Here is a 25,006-nt window from a genome sequence, read left to right as displayed (position 1 = left end):
AAGCATTGTCGTCGCTCACTACAAGGTTTTTATTTATTTGTGGCAGTTTTTTTTTATTTGTGGAGATTTATAACCCCCACGAAATGGTTAATTGGGGGGTTTCAAAAACCCCCAAAATTTGAGGTGCTACAAGGTTTTTTGTGGGGGGTTTTTAAAAACCTCCACAATCTATTCAATAGAGGTTTTGTTTGTGTTTAGTGGAGGTTTTATGTTAGACTTTTGTGGCAATTTTAAATCACTTTGGGACAGTTTAAAACCCCCACAAATTGATTTTTTAATTTAACAAAAATTAACTATTTTGTGAAATTTTTAAACCTCCACAAATCTTATAATTATTTATTTATTTTTAATTTTGAATCATTCATTAATCTTATTTCATTTACATACTCTCAAATTAAAAATTATTTTTTAATATTTTTAAATCTTTTATTGTGTTTGGTAAATAAAAAATTTAAAAGCTATTTGATAGCCAACCCAACGTGCTAAACATGTGAAATTCTCATGAGATTAACATCTAAATGCAAACTTCTATTCTACATAAATCGATACAAACACTTAAATCAATAATGAAGGACGTCAACTTAAGAGTATACAGAAGCATTAAAAAAGGACCGACATGAATTTCTAAGTTTTTTTCACTTCCTAGTAACCATATATTTTATGACATCCTGGATCCTATAAATAAAAGAATATGAAATGATTCTATGCCTAAAAACATATTTATTCTCAGCACCTCAAATCAACAAACCCAAGTTGATGCCTCCAATAATCTAAATGATCCACAATATTCACAAGAGCTTTAATCGCATAATCCTTTAATGTCTCTACATATCAACCATAACATGAAAAGAGAAAACAAAATAAAGATGGGAATAAAGGATATAATACTACCATTATACATATATAACAGCACATAGAAAGTAACTCACATTTATTTTTGGTCATCATTGGGGTATGAAAGTTCAAAATACTCGGCAGCTGAGTATAACTGTGATCTGAGATTTTTCAAATCCTAAGAAGTGATAAAAATATGAGAAATAGTTAGCAAACAAAATTATATAATAAAACCTACTTAATAATGGAACCCTACACTAGATTAAAGCAAGAGATGCATTATACAAACAGGCACTAGCCATGAAGGAGGTATGGTTGAGGAACAAACTTCGCCACATAAAAGAACATTAAACACGACCAAAGTACCTTGAGACCATCGTCAAAGATCAAGCTCTGGTATATAAAAATTTCATCATCAGTTGAAGCTTCTTGAGACACAGGTTCTGCCACAGAAGTGGTGATTTGCCCCATGAATGAAAATAATAGAAGCAAGAACACCTTATCGATAAGAAAGAAAATGAATGATAGTTAATTCAAATTCATGGTGGTAGAGTGATAAGGATTAAAAAAAACGAAAATAAAACACTGCCAAAAGGGAAAAAAGAATATCAAAACCAAGATTAGTAACCTTTTAGAAGATTGTTGAGAAAACTTTAAGCCCTTGATAGATAACATACGCTGACAAAGAAATTAATAAAAAAGACCGTAATTAGAAGAGGGATAAAGTAGGAGACAAACTCATCCCTAACAACTAATAAGATACCTAAAGCTGATTATCTAACATAATGGCTGTCTGAAAGTGTATACCATAATTCAAAAACAGAGCTTTAACAACAAAATCAACAGCATATAACATAACACTATTCACTATGAGAGACAATTCCAATTTTCACACTATACAAGACAAGAAATTGAGCTGAACAGCACAAAATTCCATCACTTTGTCTGAATCTTCACATATACTCAATTTTCAAATCAAAATTCAAATTGACACTCAAAAAGCAAAGCCCACCAAATACTTAAAAACATCAAAAGTTCAAAATTTTAACACCATCAATCCCTTAAAATTTTAAAAAAGAATGTAAATAATAAATTACATAGATCTCCCTCACAAATTCCAAAGTATGCAATTTTTCATAGACATCTTGACATAGTATCAAAACATATACACATGTGGAAAGGGCAAAAGAAGTGGCATATGTATTTGTTGAAAAGTAAAAATAGTGGGCAACACTTTCTCCTTTGAAAGGGAGAGATATATGAAATTTATTCATCCAGTCACTTTCTTTCATTCTCGACCAATAACTGTAATTTGCATGGGATATTTCAAGTGTATTCATCCAATAATAATATACAGAATGCTAAGGGAAGATGGAGAAGAAGAATTCACCAAATACATATAACAGCACCTTATGGCATGAGATCCATAAATATATCAACCAGATCATTAGAAAGAAAAAACAAAAGAGTAGGAAACTTATAAAAAAACCAACCTTATGCCTAAGATGCCGTATAAATTCCTCAAAATTTGCATGCCAAAGTATTGACACCTCGTTTGCAATACCACCTTGAATCCAAGTAAAAAGGTAAGGAAAAGAAGTATCATACTACTGATATGAGTGCAGTAAATTTTGGTAACCGACTAACGATAAATAATTAGTGATTCACATAAGATGATAATAAACTTACCACTATTATCTCCAACATTTACCATGGAGGAATCATATGATTTTGCTTCTCTATCAGCATTACCCAGTGTATATGCTGTAACAGCAAATCTGATTGCCTCCCCAGGCACAGCAGCTTCTAGAATGCGTTGTTCTATGGTCTCTGGTACTTCAAATTTCTGCAAACATGGATTGTCAAAACTCTTCTTTTCCATCTTAATAAAGTTCTTTGTTTATCAATAAAAAGAAACAACATTAAGGTAATACATATTTAGGTTACAATAGTGAACACTATGCTGCTGCAACTTCAATCAAAATGATCATATTGAATGGTGATCAAATATCCACTTTTTTTTCAGCGCTCATGTATGTTTCATATATATCATATTATCATTGCCGAACCAGAACTTTTAAAGTAATAAGCAAACAAATCAGAAAGTACTAAATAGAAGGTCATTAGTGTAATACAAAAGCCAAACATTAACTACTAAATTGAACTCATTGTCGCATTACCTTAATATTACTTTCTAAAAGATAATTTAATTATAGCATTGTAATATAATCAGCTGCAATGTGTAAAGGAGTTGTTCCACCGGCACTAACATTTACTTTCGCACCCGCCTGCATACAATAAAATTCAAATATTAGGATATAGAAAGAGAAAAAGAAAAAAAAATTGGTAGTGATTATATAATGAGTAGTTAGTAATTTTGTAATTTGTACACAAATCCATTTGTTGTCTAATAAATGTGCTTTATCAACAAATCTTCCTTCCCATTTTTGCTTCCCTGTGTCCCTGTTGATCCTTCTTGACGAAGAGCAAATAGTTATTTATAAAATTTAAATATACAAGAATTGTCAACAGTTCTCATTATCTTGATCTTCAAAAAAAAAAAGCGAAAAAAGAAAAAAAAAGCGAATAAAAAAGAAACAAAAAACAAAACAATTTAACAGCACATCTTGTGACTTTTGTGCTAAAATTGAAACTCACATTCTATTCCTGAGAATCAGAAGCAATTTCTTTCAAACACGACCTCATAATCTTTGCAAGTTTTGCACAAACGTCAAGGCAAAGCTGCATTCCCTGCACGCAAGAAACTAGAATGTCACTGATAATTCATTCCTTGCATTTAATAATTACATTAATATAAGAGTTTCTCTCGCTAGAGTCTAAACAAAATAGCAATGCATCAATCCTCAGAACATGAAACCTTGGCATTTGCTAAGTATTGTTCTTGAGAATAATAAAATAAATAGGAATACCTCGTTAATCATAGCGAGAAGGCATGCACGTAATCATCAAGCTTCCATCTTGGGAGTTTCCCTCCTCAAAAATAGAATCAATGACAAGATTCTTACTGAGACAGGACTGCAATCATTAAAAAAACTAAAGAAACGTGTAATTTTTGGGGGTAATCAAAATTAACTAGAAGATTGCAGAAGATCAAGTTTGATAGTAAATCAAAATTTCATTTTGGACTAAGCTAATCCTTCTAAGGCATTTGACATATTTTGGACTCTGTTAGTGAAATTCAAACCTTGGTTCTGAAAGAACAATTAACATAACTTCATTTTTATATTGCTTTTAGGTAACTTATATTTAGAAAATTATCATCCTTAGTTTCTAACCATTGAATACATCATCTCTTATCAAGTAAACAGAAATACATTATGAAATAAAAGCTTACTGCCGCCAGATTCCAGCACTAATGCAAAAACATCCACAGTTGTCTTGGGAAAAAACCTAAGCATCATGTGATAATCATCTTCATTCAGCAGAAGAGGTGCAGTTTATGTGATCATAGACGTAGCCAATTTGAGATTTAACAAACACCTCATCCAACATAGCTATTTCTAAATAAAATCAATTTATCGGGATTTCAAATATATACATTAATATCAAAATAAAAGAGTGTCACGAAATCAAAGTTCAAAATTAGAAAATTAATTTATCAGGATTTGAAGTAAGAGAATAAACAATTCATCAATCACTTGGAGTGCTTGAGAATTTGAAACAATGTTATCCATTAAGAGATAATAAAACTCATAGAATATTATATTACATAACAAAGCATTCATAATCTGCGAATGAAAAACAAAAAAACAAGGAAAAAGAGAAGGAGAACCATAAATTGAGAATGAGTGTAGAGAAGAGCGTACAGGAGGGATAGAATGCCGATGGAGAACACGAGCGTCATTGGCGGGGAGAGTTGACCGAAGAGGCACTTTCTCTTGATCTCAAATACTTGGATGTTGCGATTAGGTCTGGAAACGCGTTGATGAAGGAGGCGCCTTGGCTCGATCTCAATAGCTTTATGGTAGAAGCAGAAAAGAGATGAACTCTAGCAGCAGCGATGGCAGCAATGGCGGCGGAGGCGGCGGCGGAGGCGGCGACGAAAATGGCGGTGGAGATGTCTATCACGAGCTTAGGGTTTCGGTTCCCTCTCACTCTTCGGTTCCCTCTCTTCGAGTGACTATTGGATTTTGAAAGAGTTTTAGTTATGTAGTAATTAACGCTGGGGTTTATTGTTAGTCCGTGGGGTTTATGAAAATGTCACATATAAAATATATTGGGGAGGCTTTTAAAAACCCCCCCTTAAAAAACACCCACAAATATATAGAAATCTTGTAGTGGCTCTCATGACAAGAAGTGCCGATATTGTCGCGATCTCCTGCCCTCTCGCAATTTCTCTTTCGTCCGTGCATGATTCTTAACGACATCATTGAATTCCCATCGCCCTTAAGCCAGCGCCAACGTCATCGCTATCTCCTGTCCTCTCATTGGATTCTTCTTTTTGTCGTGAATCACTCCTTACCAACATAATTAATAGTTAGTTTGGTTATTAAATTTTTTCATTAAAAAAAATATCTTTATTTAATTACATGATGGAATGTATATTTATATGTAAAATATAATATAATAAAATAAATCTATTCAAAGTACTTAAAAGTATAATTAAAATCATGAACATACAAATATAATAATAAAATTTATACTTTAATTAAGTAAACATATTTTTTTATCATACATAAATTATTTAAAAATGAATATATTATTAAAATTAATAACACAAGTTTAAAACGAATAAAATCCAACTTTCTTACCGTATTTTTTATAGTATTTTTATTCTTTTAATTTTTAATTTATTAGTATTTTATTATTTAATTAATGATTAAATAAATTATTTTTATGAAAAATTATTTTTTGTATTATCTTAAAGAAGAGACCAATATAATAGTTTAAAAAATAATATTTTAAATAAAAAATATTTAACATTAAAATTTATACAAAAATAAATTCTATAAATATTAAAGAGATAAATATGAAATACATGTCTAAAATAAATAAAACAGAAAAATAGAAGTACTCTTGAGAAATAGAGAATTATTTTTGTCGGTTTTATTTATTTTAGGTATGTATTTCATATTTATCTCTTAAATATCTATACAATTTATTTTTGTATTAAAAATTTTAATATTAAATATTTTTTATTTAAAATATTATTTTTACATTATTTTTAAACTGTTATATTGGTCTCTTCTTTAAGATAATATAAAAAATAATTTTTTATAAAAATAATTTGTTTAATCATTGATTAAATAATAAAGTACTAATAAATTAAAAATTAAAAGAATAAAAATACTATAAAAAATATTTGTAAGAAAGTTGGATTTTATCATTTTAAACTTGTGTTATTAATTTTAATAATTTATTCATTTTTTTAAATAATTTATGTATGATAAAAGATATGTTTACTTGTTTAGAGTACAAATTTTACTATTATATTTGTATGTAAATGATTTTAATTATACTTTTAAATACTCTGAATAGATTTATTTTATTATATTATATTTTACATATGAATATATGTTCTATCATGTAATTAAATAAAGATATATTTTTTTATTAAAAAAAATTTAGGTTTAATTACTCTGCAAGTCCATATAGTTTCACCGAATTTTCAATTAGATCCCTATACTTTTTTTCTTTTCAATTGGGTCCCTATACATTATTTTTTTTCAATTTAGTCTCCGTTAACGTTAAACATAAAAAAATGTTAGTGAATTGTGAAATTACTTGTATACCCTTAGGGACCAATTGAAAAGAAGAAAACTATAGGGACTTAATTGAAAATTCGATAAAACTATAAATATTCAATGAAAGATATTCTTATAATCCCTTTTATTTTGTCACTATCATTCTTTTGCTTATTTATATACAAATTATACCAAAAATACTTTTTTTTTACTTTCAAAATACCTTATCTTAAGAACATACAAAAAAAAAAAGAATGGATAAAATGAAATAGAAATAGTAGTAATAAGTATATATAAAATTCAATTTCCACCATTCAAGTAATCATTATGATTATGTAACATTTTACATTTGTATGTATTCATGGAATATAGTTTGTGTCTTTAACCTATCATGGTACACCATAGAAAACTACAAAGCTATGTAATTTGTATTATTGAAATTTGAAATCTAAAAACGAAAACCATAGAAAACATTTCAATGTAATACAGATAATCTAAAAATCAGTTCTTGTGTTACAACCTCCCACTCTCTGAACCAACATAAGGATCAACAATAACATTGATATCGGTCGGTTCTTGTGCGACTCATCAAGAGGCTGGCTCATGGTAAATGTAGCAGCTCTAACATGTTTCACCTCGGATGAGTTTTTCAACGGCAGACGGCATACCGGGAAAGTGGATTGTTTCCTCAGCCATATGTCAATGCAAGTGGTATGCGAAATTGTTACTCAGAGGTTGTAAAATTTGTTGTTCGTTCTCTCCCTGGCAATGGCGCCAACAACTGGTGCACAATACCATGGTCCAAACATAACTTCACAACTTCGCACAACTAACCAGCAAGTGCACTGGGTCGTCCAAGTAATAAAACCTTACGTGAGTAAGGGTCGATCCCACGGAGATTGTTGGTATGAAGCAAGCTATGGTCACCTTGTAAATATCAGTCAGGCGGATATCAAATGGTTATAGAGTTTTCGAATAATAATAATAAATAAACAGAAAGTAAAGATAAAAATACTTATGCATATCATTGGTGAGAGTTTCAGATAAGCATAGAGAGATACTTTCGTTCCTCTGAATCTCTGCTTTCCCGCTGTCTTCATTCAATCAGTCTTACTCCTTTCCATGGCAAGCTTTCTGTAAGGGCATCACCGTTGTCAATGGCTACATCCCATCCTCTCTGTGAAAATGGTCCAAATGCTCTGTAACGGCATGGCTAATCATCTGGAGGTTCTCGATCATACTGGAATAGGATTTACTATCCTTTTGCGTCTGTCACTACACCCAGCACTCGCGAGTTTGAAGTTCGTCACAGCCATCCCTTCCCAGATCCTACTCGGAATACCACAGACAACGTTTAGACTTTCCGGATCTCAGGAATAGCCATCCATGGGTTCTAACTTATACCACGAAGATTCTGATTAAGGAATCCAAGAGATACTCATTCAATCTAAGGTAGAACGGAAGTGGTTGTCAGGCACGTGTTCATAGGGAATGATGATGACTGTCACGATCATCACATTTATGTTGAAGTGCGAATGGATATCTTAGAAGCGGAATAAGTTGAATTGAATAGAAAAACAGTGATACTTTGTATTAATTCATGAGGAACAGCAGAGCTCCACACTTTAATCTATGGAGTACAGAAACTCTACCGTTTGAAAATACATAAGTGATAATGGTCCAGGCATGGCCGAATGGCCAGCCCCCATGAAAGTCTAAGATAGCATAAAACTGATCAAAGATCCCTAATACAATAGTAAAAAGTCCTATATATACTAAACTAGTCACTAGGGTTTACAGAAGTAAGTAATTGATGCATAAATCCACTTCCGGGGACCACTTGGTATGTGCTTGGGCTGAGCTTGAAGTTTACACGTGGAGAGGTCATTCTTGGAGTTGAACGCCAGTTTGTAACGTGTTTCTGGCGTTCAACTCTGGCTTGTGACGTGTTTCTGGCGTTTAACTCCAGACTGCAGCGTAGAACTGGCGTTCAACACCCTTTTGCGTCATCTAAACTTGGCCAAAGTATGAACTATTATATATTTCTGGAAAGCTCTGGATGTCTACTTTCCAACGCAATTGGAAGCGCGCCATTTTGAGTTTTGTAGCTCCAGAAAATCCACTTTGAGTACAGGGAGGTCAGAATCCAACAGCATCAGCAGTCCTTCTTCAACCTCTGAATCTGATTTTTGCTCAAGTCCCTTAATTTCAGCCAGAAAATATCTGAAATTACAAAAAAACACACAAACTCATAGTAAAGTCCAGAAATGTGAATTTAACATAAAAACTAATAAAAACATCCCTAAAAGTAACTAGATCCTACTAAAAACATACTAAAAACAATGCCCAAAAGCGTATAAATTATCCACTCATCACAACACCAAACTTAAATTGTTGCTTGTCCCCAAGCAACTGAAAATCAAATAGGATAAAAAGAAGAGAATATATTATAAATTTCAAAATATCAATGAAACATAGCTCCAATCAGATGAGCGGGACTTGTAGCTTTTTGCCTCTTGAATAGTTTTTGCATCTCACTTTATCCATTGAAGTCCAGAATGATTGGCATCTATAGGAACTCAGAGTTCAGATAGTGTTATTGATTCTCCTAGTTCAGTATGTTGATTCTTGAACACAGCTACTTTATGAGTCTTGGCCGTGGCCCTAAGCACTTTGTTTTCCAGTATTACCACCGGATACATAAATGCCACAGACACATAACTGGGTGAACCTTTTCAGATTGTGACTCAGCTTTGCTAAAGTCCCCAATTAGAGGTGTCCAGGGTTCTTAAGCACACTCTTTTTTTGCTTTGGACCTTGACTTTAACCGCTCAGTCTCAAGTTTTCACTTGACACCTTCACGCCACAAGCACATGGTTAGGGACAGCTTGGTTTAGCCGCTTAGGCCAGAATTTTTTTCCTTTAGGCCCTCCTATCCACTGATGCTCAAAGCCTTGGGATCCTTTTTATTTACCCTTGCCTTTTGGTTTTAAGGGTTATTGGCTTTTTGCTCTTGCCTTTTGGTTTTAAGAGCTTTTGGCTTTTTCTGCTTGCTTTTTCTTTTTCTTTTTCTTTTTCGCCATTTTTTTCTGCAAGCTTTGTATTCACTGCTTTTTCTTGCTTCAAGAATCATTTTTATGATTTTTCAGATTATCAAATAACATGTCTCCTGTTCATCATTCTTTCAAGAGCCAACATATTTAACATTCTAAAACACCAACTTCAAAAGACATATGCACTGTTCAAGCATTCATTCAGAAAACAAAAAGTATTGTCTCCACATCAATATAATTAAACTAAGTTTAAGGATAAATTCGAAACTCATGTACTTCTTGTTCTTTTGAATTAAAAACATTTTTCATTTAAGAGAGGTGATGGATTCATATTCACTACTTTAAGGCATAAACACTTAGACATTGATGATCATGTAATAAAGACACAAACATAGATAAACATTTAACATAAGAAAACGAAAAACAGAAAATTTAAGAACAAGGAATGAGTCCACCTTAGTGATGGTGACGTTTCCTTCTTGAGGAACCAATGATGTCCTTGAGCTCTTCTATGTCTCTTCCTTGTCTTTGTTGCTCCTCCCTCATTGCTCTTTGATCTTCTCTAATTTCATGGAGTATGATGGAGTGCTCTTGATGTTCCACCCTTAGTTGTCCCATGTTGGAACTTAATTCTCCTAGGGAGGTGTTGATTTGCTCCCAAAAATTCTGTGGAGGAAAGTGCATCCCTTGAGGTATCTCAGGGATTTCTTGATGATGAGCTTCCTCACGTGTTTCTTGAGCTCCATGAGTGGGCTCTCTTGTTTGCTCCATCCTTTTCTTTGTGATGGGCTTCTCTTCCTCAATGGGAATGTCTCCTTCTATGAAAGCTCCAGATGAGTAACATAGATGGAAAATAAGATGAGGGAGAGCTAGCCTTGCCAAGGGGGAGGGCTTTTCGGCTATTTTGTAGAGTTCAAGGGAGATGACTTCATGAACTTCTACTTCCTCTCCAATCATGATGCTATGAATCATGATGGCTCGATCCACAGTAACTTCAGATCGGTTGCTAGTGGGAATGATGGAGCGTTGGATGAACTCCAACCATCCTCTAGCCACAGGCTTGAGGTCCAGTCTTCTAAGTTGAACCGGTTTGTCTTTTGAGTCAATCTTCCATTGAGCTCCTTCCACACATATGTCCATGAGGACTTGGTCCAACCTTTGATCAAAGTTGACCCTTCTAGTGTAGGGGCGTGCATCTCCTTGCATTATAGGCAAGTTAAACGCCAACCTCGCATTTTCCGGACTAAAATCTAAGTATTTCCCCCGAACCATGGTGAGATAATTCTTTGGGTTCGGGTTCTTACTTTGATCATGGTTCCTAGTGATCCATGCATTAGCATAGAACTCTTGAACCATTAGAATTCCAACTTGCTGGATGGATTTTGTTAGAACTTCCCAACCTCTTCTTTGGATTTCATGTCGGATTTCCGGATACTCATTTCTCTTGAGTTTGAAAGGGACCTCGGGGATCACCTTCTTCTTGGCCACAACATCATAGAAGTGGTCTTGATGGGCTTTGGAGATGAATCTTTCCATCTCCCATGACTCGGAGGTGGAAGCTTTTGTCTTCCCTTTTCCTTTTCTAGAGGATTCTCCGGTCTTAGGTGCCATGGTAATGGAAAAACAAAAAGCTTTATGCTTTTACCACACCAAACTTAGAATATTGCTCGCCCTCGAGCAAGAAAAGAAAGAATAGATGAAGAAGAAGAAGAAATGGAGGAGAGGGAGAGAGAGATGTGTTTCGGCCAAGAAGAGGAGGAAGGGGTTATGTTGTGTGAAATTGAAGAAGAATGGAGGAGTTTATATAGTGAAGGGAGAGGGTTTAGGTTCGGCCATTTAGGGTGGGTTTGGGTGGGAAAGTGATTTTGAATTTTGAAGGTAGGTGGGGTGTATGAAGTAGGTTTATGGGAAAGAGTGGGTGGATGTGAGTGGTGAATAGGTAATAGGGAAGAGAGCTTGAGGTGATTGGTGAAAGGTTTTAGGGAAGGGTGTTTATTGGAAAGAGAGGATGAACATTGAGAAGAGGGAAGAGTATGAGTGGAGGTAGGTGGGGATCTTGTGGGGTCCACAGATCTTGAGATGATCCTGTGGGGTCCACAGATCCTGAGGTGTCAAGGAATTGCATCCCTGCACCAATTAGGCATGTAAAATGCCTTTGCATGCAATTCTGGCATTTAAACGCCGAATTGGTGCTTGTTCTGGGCGTTCAGCGCCCAGATGCAGCATGTTTCTGGCGTTGAACGCCAGTTCTATGCTTGTTTCTGGCGTTCAGCGCCAGCTTTCCTCAGTGTGCATTCCTGGCATCTGAATGCCAGGATGCTGCTTATTTTGGGCGTTCAACGCCAGATCCATGCTCTGTTCTGGCGTTGAACACCAGCCAGATGCTCCTTACTGGCGTTTAAACGCCAATAAGCCCTTCCTCCATGGTGTGATTTTTCTTCTGCTGTTTTTGATTCTGTTTTTAATTTTTTGATTTATTTTGTGACTCCACATGATCATGAACCTAATAAAACATGAAATAACAATAAAATTAGAAAAATAAAAATTGGGTTGCCTCCCAACAAGCGCTTCTTTAATGTCAATAGCTTGACAGTGGGCTCTCATGGAACCACACAGGTGATCAGGTCAATTTTATAGACTCCCAACACCAAACTTAGAGTTTGGATATGGGAGTTCAACACCAAACTTAGAGTTTGGCTGAGGCTTCCCAACACCAAACTTAGAGTTTGACTGTGGGGGCTTTAGTTGACTCTGTACTGAGAGAAGCTTAATGTGCCTCTTTTCTATGTTTACAGAAGGATGACCTTGAGTTTTAAACACAAGGGAGTCCTCATTCAATTGAAGGACTAGTTCACCTCTGTCAACATCAATCACAGCTCTTGCTGTGGCTAGGAAGGGTCTTCCAAGAATGATGGATTCATCCTCATCCTTCCCAGTATCCAGGATTATGAAATCAGCAGGGATGTAAAGACCTTCAACCTTTACTAACACGTCCTCTACTTGTCCATAAGCCTCTTTTCTTGAGTTGTCTGCCATCTCTAGTGAGATTCTGGCAGCTTGCACGTCAAAGATTCCCAGTTTCTCCATTATAGAGAGTGGCATGAGGTTTATTCCTGACCCCAGGTCACATAGAGCCTTCTCAAAGGTCATGGTGCCTATGGTACAAGGTATTAGGAACTTTCCAGGATCCTGTTTCTTCTGAGGCAATCTCAGTTGATCCAATGCATTTAGTTCATTGGTAAACAGGGGAGGTTCATCTCCCCAAGTCTCTTTACCAAATAAATTGGCATTCAGCTTCATGATTGCACCAAGGAACTTGGCAACTTGCTCTTCAGTAACATCCTCATTCTCTTCTGAAGAGGAATACTCATCAGAGCTCATGAAGGGCGTAAGGAGGTTTAATGGAATCTCTATGGTCTCTAGATGAGCCTCAGAGTCCTTTGGTTCCTCAGAGGGAAACTCCTTATTGATCTCTGGACGTCCCAGGAGGTCTTCCTCCTTGGGATTCATGTCCTCCTCCTCTCTTGTGGGTTCGGCCATGATAGTTATATCAATGCCCTTGCACTCTCCTTTTGGATTTTCTTCTGTATTGCTTGGGAGAGTACTAGGAGGAGTTTCAGTGATCTTCTTACTCAGCTGGACCACTTGTGCTTCCAAATTTCTAATGGAAGACCTTGTTTCATTCATGAAACTTACAGTGGCCTTAGATAGATCATAGACTAAGTTTGCTAAATTAGAGGTATTTTGTTCAGAGTTCTCTATCTGTTGCTGAGTGGATGATGGAAAAGGTTTACTATTGTTAAACCTGTTTCTTCCACCATTATTAAAGCCTTGTTGAGGCTTTTGATCCTTCCATGAGAGATTTGGATGATTTCTCCATGAGGGATTATAGGTGTTTCCATTGGGTTCACCCATGTAATTCACCTCTGCTATTGCAGGGTTCTCAGGATCATAAGCTTCTTCTTCAGAAGATGCCTCTTGAGTACTGTTGGATGCAGCTTGCATTCCATTCAGACTCTGAGAAATCATATTGACTTGCTGAGTCAATATTTTGTTCTGAGCCAATATGGCATTCAGAGTATCAAGTTCAAGAACTCCCTTCTTCTGAAGCGTCCCATTACTCACAGGATTCCTTTCAGAAGTGTACATGAACTGGTTATTAGCAACCATGTCAATGAGTTCTTGAGCTTCTGTAGGCGTTTTCTTTAGGTGAATGGATCCATCTGCAGAAGTATCCAACGACATCTTAGCTAATTCAGACAGACCATCATAGAATATATCCAGGATGGTCCATTCTGAAAGCATGTCAGAAGGACACTTTTTGGTCAGTTGCTTATATCTCTCCCAAGCTTCATAGAGGGATTCACCTTCTTTCTATCTGAAGGTTTGAACATCCACTCTAAGCTTACTAAGCTTTTGAGGAGGAAAGAACTTAGCTAAGAAAGTCGTGACCAGCTTATCCCAAGAGTTCAGGCTATCTTTGGGTTGAGAGTCCAACCACACTCTAGCTCTGTCTCTTACAGCAAACGGGAAAAGCATAAGCCTGTAGACCTCGGGATCAACCCCATTGGTCTTAACAGTATCACAGATCTGCAAGAATTCAGTTAAGAACTAAAAAGGATCTTCAGATGGAAGTCCATGAAACTTGCAGTTCTGCTGCATCAGAGAAACTAATTGAGGTTTCAGCTCAAAATTGTTTGCTCCAATGGCAGGAATGGAGATGCTTCTTCCATGTAAATTGGAATTAGGTGCAGTAAAGTCACCAAGCATCCTCCTTGCATTGTTGTTGTTAGGTTCGGCTGCCATCTCCTTTTCTTGTTCGAAAATTTCAGTAAGCTTATCTCTGGATTGTTGTATTTTAGCTTCTCTTAGTTTCCTCTTCAGAGTCCTTCAGGTTCTGGATCAACTTCAACAAGAATGCCCTTTTCCTTGTCCCTGCTCATATGAAAGAGAAGAGAACAAGAAAAGAAGAGGAATCCTCTATGTTACAGTAAAGAGGTTCCTTATTGTTAGTAGAAGAAGAAAGGGAATAAGAGTGAAGAAGAATGGATAATCCAAACACAAGGGTGAGGATAGGAGTAGAGATATGAGATGAAGAGAAGTGTTAGTAAGTAATTAAATAAATAGAAGAAGATGAGAGAGAGAAATTTTCGAAAATAATTTTTGAAAAGGAGTTGATGATTTTCGAAAATTTAAAAGGGAAATAAAATTAAAATTAAAATTTAAAATAATTAATTAATTAAAAAGAATTTTTGAAAAAAAGAGGGAGGTATTTTCGAAAATTAGAGAGGGAAGAGTAGTTAGGTGGTTTTGAAAAAGATAAGAAACAAACAAAAAGTCAATTAGTTAGTTGAAAAAGATTTGAAAATCAATTTTGAAAAGATAAGAAGATAGAAAAGATATTTTAAAATTAAAATTTTTTTTTGAAAAAGATATGATTTGAAAAGATATGATTAAAATTAGTTTTAAAAAAGATTTGAATTTTAAATCAAAATTAATGACTTGACTCACAAGTAATCACAAGATATGATTCTAGAACTTAAAGTTTGAATCTTTCTCAACAAGCAAGTAACAAACTTGAAATTTTTGAATCAAAACATTAATTGTTGATAATATTTTCGAAAATTATGAGATAAAATTAAGAACAAGATTTTTGAAAAATATTTTTAAAATTTTCGAAAATAAATAAGAAAAATGAAAAAGATTTGATTTTTGAAAAAAATTTTGAGAAAGATAAGATTTTTAAATTGAAAATTTGATTTGACTCATAAGAAACAATTGAATTTTAAAATTTTTTGAAAAAGTCAATCTAAATTTTCGAAATTTATGAGAGAAAAAAAGGAAAGATATTTTTTTGATTTTTGAATTTTTTTATGATGAAAGAGAAAAACATGAAAAAGAATCAATGCATGAAAATTTTGGATCAAATCTAATGATGCATGCAAGAACACTATGAATGTCAAGATGAACACCAAGAACACTTTGAAGATCAAGATGAACATCAAGACTTATTTTTAAAAATTTTCAAGAAAAGAGAAACATGCAAGACACCAAACTTAGAAATCTTTAATGCTTGGATTCTAACAAACGAAAAATGCATATGAAAAACAAGAAAATACACAAAACAAGAAGACTTACCAAGAACAACTTGAAGATCATGAAGAATACTATGAATGCATGTTTTTTCGAAAATTACATAAATTTTTTAGAAAAATGCAATTGACACCAAACTTAAAAATTGACTCAAGATTATAACAAGAAACACAAAAATATTTTTTTGAATTTTTTGATTTTATGAATTTTTTTGGATTTTTGTATATTTTTATTTTTTTGAAAACCTATAGGGTAAAGGAAGCAATGAATTCATACTCCTCAATTAAGATTCCAGGAATCATACCAGGTTAGTCTAAAGCTTGATGGCCAGCCAAACTTTAGCATACCATTTTGAAACTTTAGAATTCATTCTTAAAAATTTTAAAAGAATTTTCGAAAACAAAAGGAAAAGAAAATTTTTTTTTTTGAAAGATTTTTGAAGAAAAAAAATTTTTTTTTGAAAAGAAAACGAAAAGAAAGTTACCTAATCTGAGCAACAAGATGAATCGTCAGTTGTCCAAACTCGAACAATCCCCGGCAACGGCGCCAAAAACTTGGTATGCGAAATTGTTACTCAGAGGTTGTAAAATTTGTTGTTCGTTTTCTCCCTGGCAATGGCGCCAACAACTGGTGCACAATACCATGGTCCAAACATAACTTCACAACTTCGCACAACTAACCAGCAAGTGCACTGGGTCGTCCAAGTAATAAAACCTTACGTGAGTAAGGGTCGATCCCATGGAGATTGTTGGTATGAAGCAAGCTATGGTCACCTTGTAAATATCAGTCAGGCGGATATCAAATGGTTATAGAGTTTTCGAATAATAATAATAAATAAACAGAAAGTAAAGATAAAAATACTTATGCATATCATTGGTGAGAGTTTCAGATAAGCGTAGAGAGATGCTTTCGTTCCTCTGAATCTCTGCTTTCCCGCTGTCTTCATTCAATCAGTCTTACTCCTTTCCATGGCAAGCTTTCTGTAAGGGCATCACCGTTGTCAATGGCTACATCCCATCCTCTCTGTGAAAATGGTCCAAAGGCTCTGTCACGGCATGGCTAATCATCTGGAGGTTCTTGATCATACTGGAATAGGATTTACTATCCTTTTGCGTCTGTCACTACGCCCAGCACTCGCGAGTTTGAAGTTCGTCACAGCCATCCCTTCCCAGATCCTACTCAGAATACCACAGACAATGTTTAGACTTTCCGGATCTCAGGAATAGCCATCCATGGGTTCTAACTTATACCACGAAGATTCTGATTAAGGAATCCAAGAGATACTCATTCAATCTAAGGTAGAACGGAAGTGGTTGTCAGGCACGTGTTCATAGAGAATGATGATGACTGTCACGATCATCACATTCATGTTGAAGTGCGAATGGATATCTTAGAAGCGGAATAAGTTGAATTGAATAGAAAAACAGTGGTACTTTGTATTAATTCATGAGGAACAGCAGAGCTCCACACCTTAATCTATGGAGTGCAGAAACTCTACCGTTTGAAAATACATAAGTGATAATGGTCCAGGCATGGCCGAATGGCCAGCCCCCATGAAAGTCTAAGATAGCATAAAACTGATCAAAGATCCCTAATACAATAGTAAAAAGTCCTATATATACTAAACTAGTCAATAGGGTTTACAGAAGTAAGTAATTGATGCATAAATCCACTTCCGGGGACCACTTGGTGTGTGCTTGGGCTGAGCTTGAAGTTTACACGTGGAGAGGTCATTCTTGGAGTTGAACGCCAGTTTGTAACGTGTTTCTGGCGTTCAACTCTGGCTTGTGACGTGTTTCTGGCGTTTAACTCCAGAATGCAGCGTAGAACTGGCGTTCAATGCCCTTTTGCGTCATCTAAACTTAGCCAAAGTATGGACTATTATATATTGCTGGAAAGCCCTGGATGTCAACTTTCCAACGCATTTGGAAGCGCACCATTTTGAGTTCTGTAGCTCCAGAAAATCTACTTTGAGTACAGGGAGGTCAGAATCCAATAGCATCAGCAGTCCTTCTTCAACCTCTGAATCTGATTTTTGCTCAAGTCCCTCAATTTCAGCCAGAAAATACCTGAAATTACAGAAAAACACACAAACTCATAGTAAAGTCCAGAAATGTGAATTTAACATAAAAACTAATAAAAACATCCCTAAAAGTAACTAGATCCTACTAAAAATATACTAAAAACAATACCAAAAAGCGTATAAATTATCTGCTCATCAGCAAGAAAGATGAAATGTGTGACCGTATTTTGGCATGATGCGTAACACTTCTCTTTCTCTGTAATCTGCCAAACATATGACCCACATGTAGAAGTAATGCGAATTAGTTATCCATTCATTGACTCCTTGGTTGAGCTTATTTCGAATCCATGAAGTGCTTTTCTTATATCATTAGCTCTTGTAACCGTGGATTTAATTTCTATGGACTATCATGTAAAGATGTCTTACACAGTCATCCAATTATGTCCTTCGGCAAAAGTAACAACTTTTGAAATCAACTACTTGAATGGTTGTCCAAAAGAAAGAATTTGATTGGATGACAGTGTAAACATCAAAATCGAACTCCATGAATAAAGTATGAAAAACAATGTTAAGACAATTACAGTATCTAGAAAACACTAGAAGTTACAATACAAAATTAAGGAACATATGAGGAACAAGTTGTGCATGAGCTGAAACTAAGAGACCGAACTTAACTGTGTATCTTCAATGGCATTGAAGGCCTCTTGGTTGAACTTCAAAGTGGGGATTGCATCAAGCATAACAGGCTCGGATTCAGGGTCATTAGCATGATGTTCTGGCTATCATAAACAATGAAAAATTAAAATCTAAATCACCAACAGATAAAAAAGTAAAATAAACAAAACCACAACTTAGGTATAAACTAAACTACTAATTAGGCAAAGAATAATATCACCAACTTGAATTATATGATATATGAAGATTCATGAACCCAAAGTATATGATATATGGAATACTGACCTATGAAGAAGTCTCAACCATATACTCATCTTACAAACAAATCAAATGAAAAGGCAGTATATACATTGTTCAATACCTATATACCAATTCTACATCTGATTGAAATTTATAGCCAAGTCACAGATTTATTCTAGGAAAAGGACGCATCATTTGCATCATTTGATATAAAAGCTTACAAAAGAACCAAAATTATAACTGTCCTCATTCCTTATATGCCTCAAGGAAGGTTGGATCAGAACAACAATCTAGGAACTATGACCAAATAATACATAGTATAGAACTAATTTTTACAAAAGTTGAGTAGAATATCAAAAACTCAAACTCATGTTCACAAATCACAACCCAGAAAAAAGCTTAATAAATCAGCTCAAAAAATGATGGAGGGTTTGAAGAGGTGAAATTTTTACCTGTTCTATGTCAATCCTGGATTCAATCTCATACATCATGCGAGATTCAACACTCCCTTTGATCCTCCCACAAATGATTCTTGTGCACACAAACACAATGAAAGTGGCACTCATCCCAAACCCAATGACCGTGGTAACCAAATTGGTACCTGAACCCATCATCTCCAATCACCAAATTTTTCTTTTTCCAAATTTTAAACACAAGATTCAAATTGGTGTGAAGAAGAATGTAACACCCTACCACACAGAGCCTTATGCTTAAGTCATAAGACAGAGGTGGCGAGGTATTACGACCTCTAAATGTAAAATTTAGTATATATAGTAGTGTGAAGAATGTTTATAACTAGGAGCCTTTGAAGAAAAAAGGGGTAAAACAACACCGTTAAATAGAAAAGTGCAACACTCCGATCGATAACGTAACGAAACAGATAAAGGATAGACTAACGCGAATCCATAAACAAGAGAGTGCCAAAGATACGAATATCAAAACTCAAGACCCGGTTTGCGAAGATAACCGGTCCGAGGATAAAAGTATACACACACACACACACACACACACACACACACACACAGATATATATATATATATATATATATATATATATATATATATATATATATATATATATATATATATATATATATATATATATATAAACATAAAGTAACTATCTAAGAAACCCAAGAAAAATCCCAAGGACAAACTACCAAAACCTGTTCTCCAAAACAACCTCTAAGAGGAGTCAACAGTATATATTATTTAGTGGAGATAGTAACTATCTACATGAAACCAAAATAAACTCTCGAGAACCAAGGATCTTCGCTAATTCAGAAGTCTCCAGCATGCCTCAGCGAGTAGCCTCACGACCTGCATCTGAAAACCACAAAATCTGCAAGGGTGAGAACCGGAGGTTCTCAATATAGTAACAGTACCTACATATCTAACATGTAATGTCCTGGGAAAGCCAAAAGCAATCCTAGAACTTCCAACAGATAAATCAAAGCTTATAAACAGACTAAACCATAAATGGCAACTGACTAAGGATCTTCAGTCTAACTAACAGTCCCCTTTCCAAATCCTGCAGACCTCCCAACCGCCATCAGTAATATAATATGGCAAACACAATTATATCAGACAAGGAGATATATAAATAGGAAATAGATACGGCATTTAGACAATTAGCAAGTAATATGCAGTCAATTAGGCAATTCCAAACAATTCACATAATATGTATATGATGTATGCCTGTCCTAATAGCTGATGAGTCTCATCTGTCGGTTATAAAGCAAACCCGACAAGTCCTGGTAGCTAACCATTGGACTGTCCCTCTGTCGTGCATCCCCAACTCGAGTTATTCACAACATAAATCATAATTTATATCCAACACCTTCACTGGTGTATATTGATGGGGCGAGCTCATCCAGAACTTTCACAGTATCCGGCCACACTTACGACATAGGGTCAGCAGAGTATCGAGTCTCCACCTGGAACACATGGTGGCTAGCCACTGCTTTCTCCCAGGGAAACTCGTATCTCAGATAGTGGAAGTACAACATTCACATTTCATTCAATACGCATATATGCAACCATACTCAGCCATAATTCAAAATGGCTCAGCCATAATTCGGTAATAACTCAGCCATCCGGCTCATAATTCAATCCATAACCAGCCAATTTATTAACAATTACAGCCCTTCAGCTCATGGCATATAAAGCACTTCCACCACTATCCTCCGTATCTCTTACAATCATCTTTGATCATCATTGATAATTAATTCTCCCCTTTCTTCATCCACAAGTTACCACATTTTTCCTAGCTCTTCCCATTGCTAGGCATATCATAAAGTTTTAAGACATAATGGGTGAGATCGGAGGCTTAGAAGTCTGAAATTTGGCTTTGAAAACTCAAATCAACTTTGGGGTGAAAACGGGATTACGCGTACGCGTCTCCCACGCGCACGCGTCTCCCACGCGCACGCGTCTCCCACGCGCACGCGTGGAAAGCAGCAAAGTTACAGTGATGCGAAAGCATCACCCACGCGTACGCGTGGATGGGAGGAACGTAAAGTGACGCCTGCGCATCCGCCACGCATACGCGTGGGTGCGTTTTGTGCCCTACGCACAAAATCAGCACAATACCCGCATAACTCTCTGGAACTTTGGTTGGGCAATTGAATCAGCACATTGACGCGTACGCATGGACCAGGCACACGTGTGGAGTAGTGAAAATTCAATAGCGACACGCGCGCGTCAGCCACGCGTACACGTGGGGGTACGATCAGCCAAAAATTTTACTAAGTTAAAAAGCTGCAGAATCCCTGTTTCAAACCCCAATCTTCCGACAGGCATATCTTTTTCGTTTCAAGTCATTTTCCATCCGTTCTTCGAATGGTATAAACATCTCAAATCGAATTTCATTTCTAAACAAGTTTGATATAAATGGGGGATCCGGACACCAAGATATGCTCCATCAAAGTAAGCCCAAAAACTACATTTTCATACAAAACCACAAAGTTCCATTTTCGAAACAAACCAATTTCAACCCTTTTCAAAACCAACCAAAACATACCAAAAATCAACCTCAAGCCTCCTCAACTCATATGTTAACATTTTTATCAAAATCATAACGTACCAATCCATCATTTTAACCAATCCCAACCAAGTAACTCAACTTCAAACACAATATTATATTATACATATTTTCTCATCCCAATTTCCAACAATACCATTTCCAATCAACCATCAATACACACAATCAATATCATCCTCACCATCAACATGGCTTCACCCACAATTCAACCTCAATCAGTCATTAAGAATATATCAAAACATGCATATCTCTCATACATTACCCCATCAAAACATCAATATTCATTAATCACATACATAACCACACAATTTATCTCAACCATTCAACAACATCAACCATTCAAATCCTATCTTAGGGCCTCTAGCCTAAGTTTTCACACCACATTATATTTTAGATACAGAAAACCGAGACCATACCTTAGCCGCTTTCCCGCTTAACCTGGAACCCTCCAAATCACTTTTTCACAAGCTCTCAAGGCTTCAATACCTCCAAGAACAGATTTTTCGCACCCAAAAGTTTATTCCAAGCTCTCCAAGACCTCAATAAAGCTTCAATATTCACTTACACACTACCTAAGATATAATTATCACATCCAAACACAACAACTCAATACCCAAACATCATAAACCAACAAATTGCATTAAGGTTGAGAATCTTACCACACCCAAGGATTAAGGAGACAAGATTAAGCCTCTCCTTCAAGCTAGTTGGATCTTATAACATCAAAGAGCCCAAAATCTCAATACTTTTTCTCCAAAAATTCGAATTTAAGGGCTGAGGAACTGAACTAAAATTGTGGCTTGCCTCAAGAACAAAGTAGTGGATTTTTTAGAGCTCGTTGCGGTGAGCGCGTGGTCGCAAACGATGCGGCAATCGGAGCTCCGGATCAAAAGTTATGGTGGTTTGAAGATCAAGCATGGGTAGAACTTTGGAAGAGTGTTCTTCCCCCTTCCTTTTTCATTTTCAGCGTGTTCTTGGGTTTAGAGAAGAGAGAGAGTGCTGTTTTTAGGGTTTTAGGTTTTGTTTGGTTGGGTCAAGGGCCCAATATAGGTCCGGTTGGCCCGGTTTAGCCCGTTCGGTCTAATCTTGGGCCGATTTCTTTAAAATTGGTATCAAAATTCTCGTTTTAATCTCCTCTATCATAATAAGCCATAAAAAACACATTTTTGGCTTTCTAGAATAAATTCTAATTTATGGGTTAATTAGTCATTAATTAACCGTGTTTTACATTCTACCCACCTAAATGGGAATTTTTCCCACAAAATTTGAATTTAATTACCTGAGAATAGGTGTGGGTATTCAGTCCGCATCTCAGATTCAAGTTCCAAAGTGTGCTCCTCAACACCGACTCGACTCCATGCCACTTTGACTAACGAAACCTCTTTCCCACGCAGCCGTTTGATACTCGTATCGTCAATTCTGACCGGAGCCACTGGAAGCGTCAAATCTTCTTTTAACTGAACCGATTCAGATTCTAACACATGGCTAGCATCAGGAGTATACTTCCGAAGCTGCGACACGTGAAATACGTCGTGTAGGTTCGAAAGGTGGGGTGGTTGATAAACCACTATTTCATGGTTTATCTTGTACTCAATTGAGTGATTTTTATCAACTCTTTACCCACTTATTCATACTATTAGCATGGTTTTACATTTGCCTTCCTAATTATGTGCTTTGATTGAAAACATGCTTCTTTGGTCTTAATTTAGCTAATATTAATCCTCTCTTATAACCATTAGATGCCTTGATGTGTGTGTTAAGTGTTTTCAGAGATTACAGGGCAGGAATGGCTCAGAGGATGGAAAGGAAGCATGCAAAAGTGGAAGGAATACAAGAAGTTGGAGAAACTGCTAAGCTGTCCAGCCTGACCTCTTCGCACTCAAACAGCTATAACTTTAGCTACAAAGGTCCAAACGACGCGGTTTCAGTTGCGTTGGAAAGCTAACGTCCAGGGCTTCGATTTGATATATAATATGCCATAGTTGCCCTGAAGCTAGGCGACACGAACGCTTGATCTACGCGGACGCGTCGCATCTGCAAACTTCAATCTGCGCGGCCGCGTGGACGACGCGGCCGCATCACCTGTCTGCGACGTGAACGTACTAGAATACGTAGGGGGCAATTTCTGGGCTGTTTCTGACCCTGTTTTCGGCCCAGAAAGTATAGATTTGAGGCTATAAATTGGGGGAATGCATCCATTCAGAGAGAGCTCGCGTTTTTACTATTTTCCATGATTTAGAGTTAGTTTGAGAGAGGTTCTCTCCTCTCTCTTAGGATTAGGATTTAGGACTTCTCTTAGTTTTTAAGAGTGACTCTCGATCCAGGTTTTATGTTTATTTGTTTTAAGCTTCCCTTTTCACTTTTATTTATTTATTCCAGCACTGAGTTGATCAATTACCTTTCTAATTGAATTTATGAATTATTCCATGTTACAGATTATTATTTGAATTAATGATATTTAAGGTATTTTCAGTTTATGATTGCTCTTTTTAATTTATGTTATCATTGTTTCCGATCTGAAGATATTCTATTCTAGAAATTTACTTTTTCCCTTTTGGTCTTGATTAATAAATCAGTAACTCAACAGTTACCAACTCAGCATAATTGATCATCGCTATCTTGCTAATTGAACTGGACTTCAATAATCCCAACTTTTTCTTAGGAATTAAATAGGATTCGAAGATCAAACTAATTAGTCCCTTGACTTTCCTTTGCTCTAGTAAAGGTTAACTAAGTGGAATTTAGATTCAACTTTCATTATTGTTGAGAGAGATAACTAAGTTGGACTTCTAATTTCTCTTACCTTGCCAAAAGTTTGCTTTACAGTTTTATTTATTTTAATTGCCATTTACTTTACTTGTCATTTAAATCACTAGCTTCTCACCTTCTAAACCCCGATTACAACCCTTATAGCCAATAATAAGAACATACTTCCTTGCAGTTCCTTGAGAAGACGACCCGAGGTTTGAATACTCGGTTAACAATTTTTAAAGGGGTTTGTTGCTTGTGACACCCAAAACGTTTGTACGAAGGGATTTCTGTCGGTTTAGAGACTATATCTACAACGCGAATGTTTTTATGAAATTCTTTACTGGCAAAAATCCTAACGTCAAAATGGAGCCGTTGCTGGGGAACTGCTAACGTGTGCCTTATTATTGGTTATTGTAAATATTTTTCTTTTGCTTGTTTATTTATTTTTTTTCCTTTTCATCTTTATTTGCTATCATGAACTCTCACCCCTCTCGCTTTGAGTTTGGTTCTAACTTTGTTGAAGGAAATAGAAGTTACAGCAGGAATATGCATCAAGGTCAGACCAATCAAGGATGGATGGAGCTAAGAG

At 35.7% G+C, this 25,006-nt stretch overlaps 1 protein-coding gene and 1 pseudogene across 35 annotated transcripts; one reads left to right on the top strand and one right to left on the bottom strand.

Moving 5' to 3' along the window:
- Positions 1-25,006, top strand: part of LOC112770341 (naringenin 8-dimethylallyltransferase 1, chloroplastic-like) — a 66,693-nt pseudogene that overhangs the window by 8,232 nt on the left and 33,455 nt on the right.
- LOC112771328 (protein ABIL3-like) lies at positions 484-5,090 on the bottom strand. 35 transcript variants are annotated; one of them, XR_011875875.1, is made up of 12 exons: positions 4,662-5,072; positions 4,190-4,355; positions 3,765-3,828; positions 3,493-3,585; positions 3,225-3,306; positions 3,015-3,122; positions 2,524-2,680; positions 2,328-2,401; positions 1,463-1,512; positions 1,201-1,332; positions 930-1,012; positions 484-824 (listed from the first exon to the last, which is right to left on the bottom strand). XR_011875875.1 is itself a non-coding variant. In XM_072224044.1 (11 exons), exons 7-10 carry the CDS (start codon positions 2,546-2,548, stop codon positions 932-934), a joined length of 312 nt encoding a protein of 103 aa, XP_072080145.1. In that variant the 5' UTR covers positions 2,549-2,680; positions 3,015-3,122; positions 3,225-3,306; positions 3,493-3,585; positions 3,765-3,870; positions 4,190-4,245; positions 4,662-5,065; the 3' UTR covers positions 484-824; positions 930-931. The 35 variants fall into 35 exon arrangements, 20 of the variants coding, with proteins under 20 accessions (XP_072080145.1, XP_072080136.1, XP_072080147.1 ...); XR_011875874.1 differs by having other exon boundaries at positions 3,765-3,870; positions 4,190-4,245; positions 4,662-5,071; XR_003187017.3 differs by having other exon boundaries at positions 3,225-3,309; positions 3,765-4,355; positions 4,662-5,090.

Source organism: Arachis hypogaea, chromosome 18 (assembly GCF_003086295.3).
Source record: "Arachis hypogaea cultivar Tifrunner chromosome 18, arahy.Tifrunner.gnm2.J5K5, whole genome shotgun sequence".
In the NCBI taxonomy this organism is placed as follows: domain Eukaryota; kingdom Viridiplantae; phylum Streptophyta; class Magnoliopsida; order Fabales; family Fabaceae; genus Arachis; species Arachis hypogaea.
This window is presented reverse-complemented; position numbering and strand designations above follow the sequence as displayed.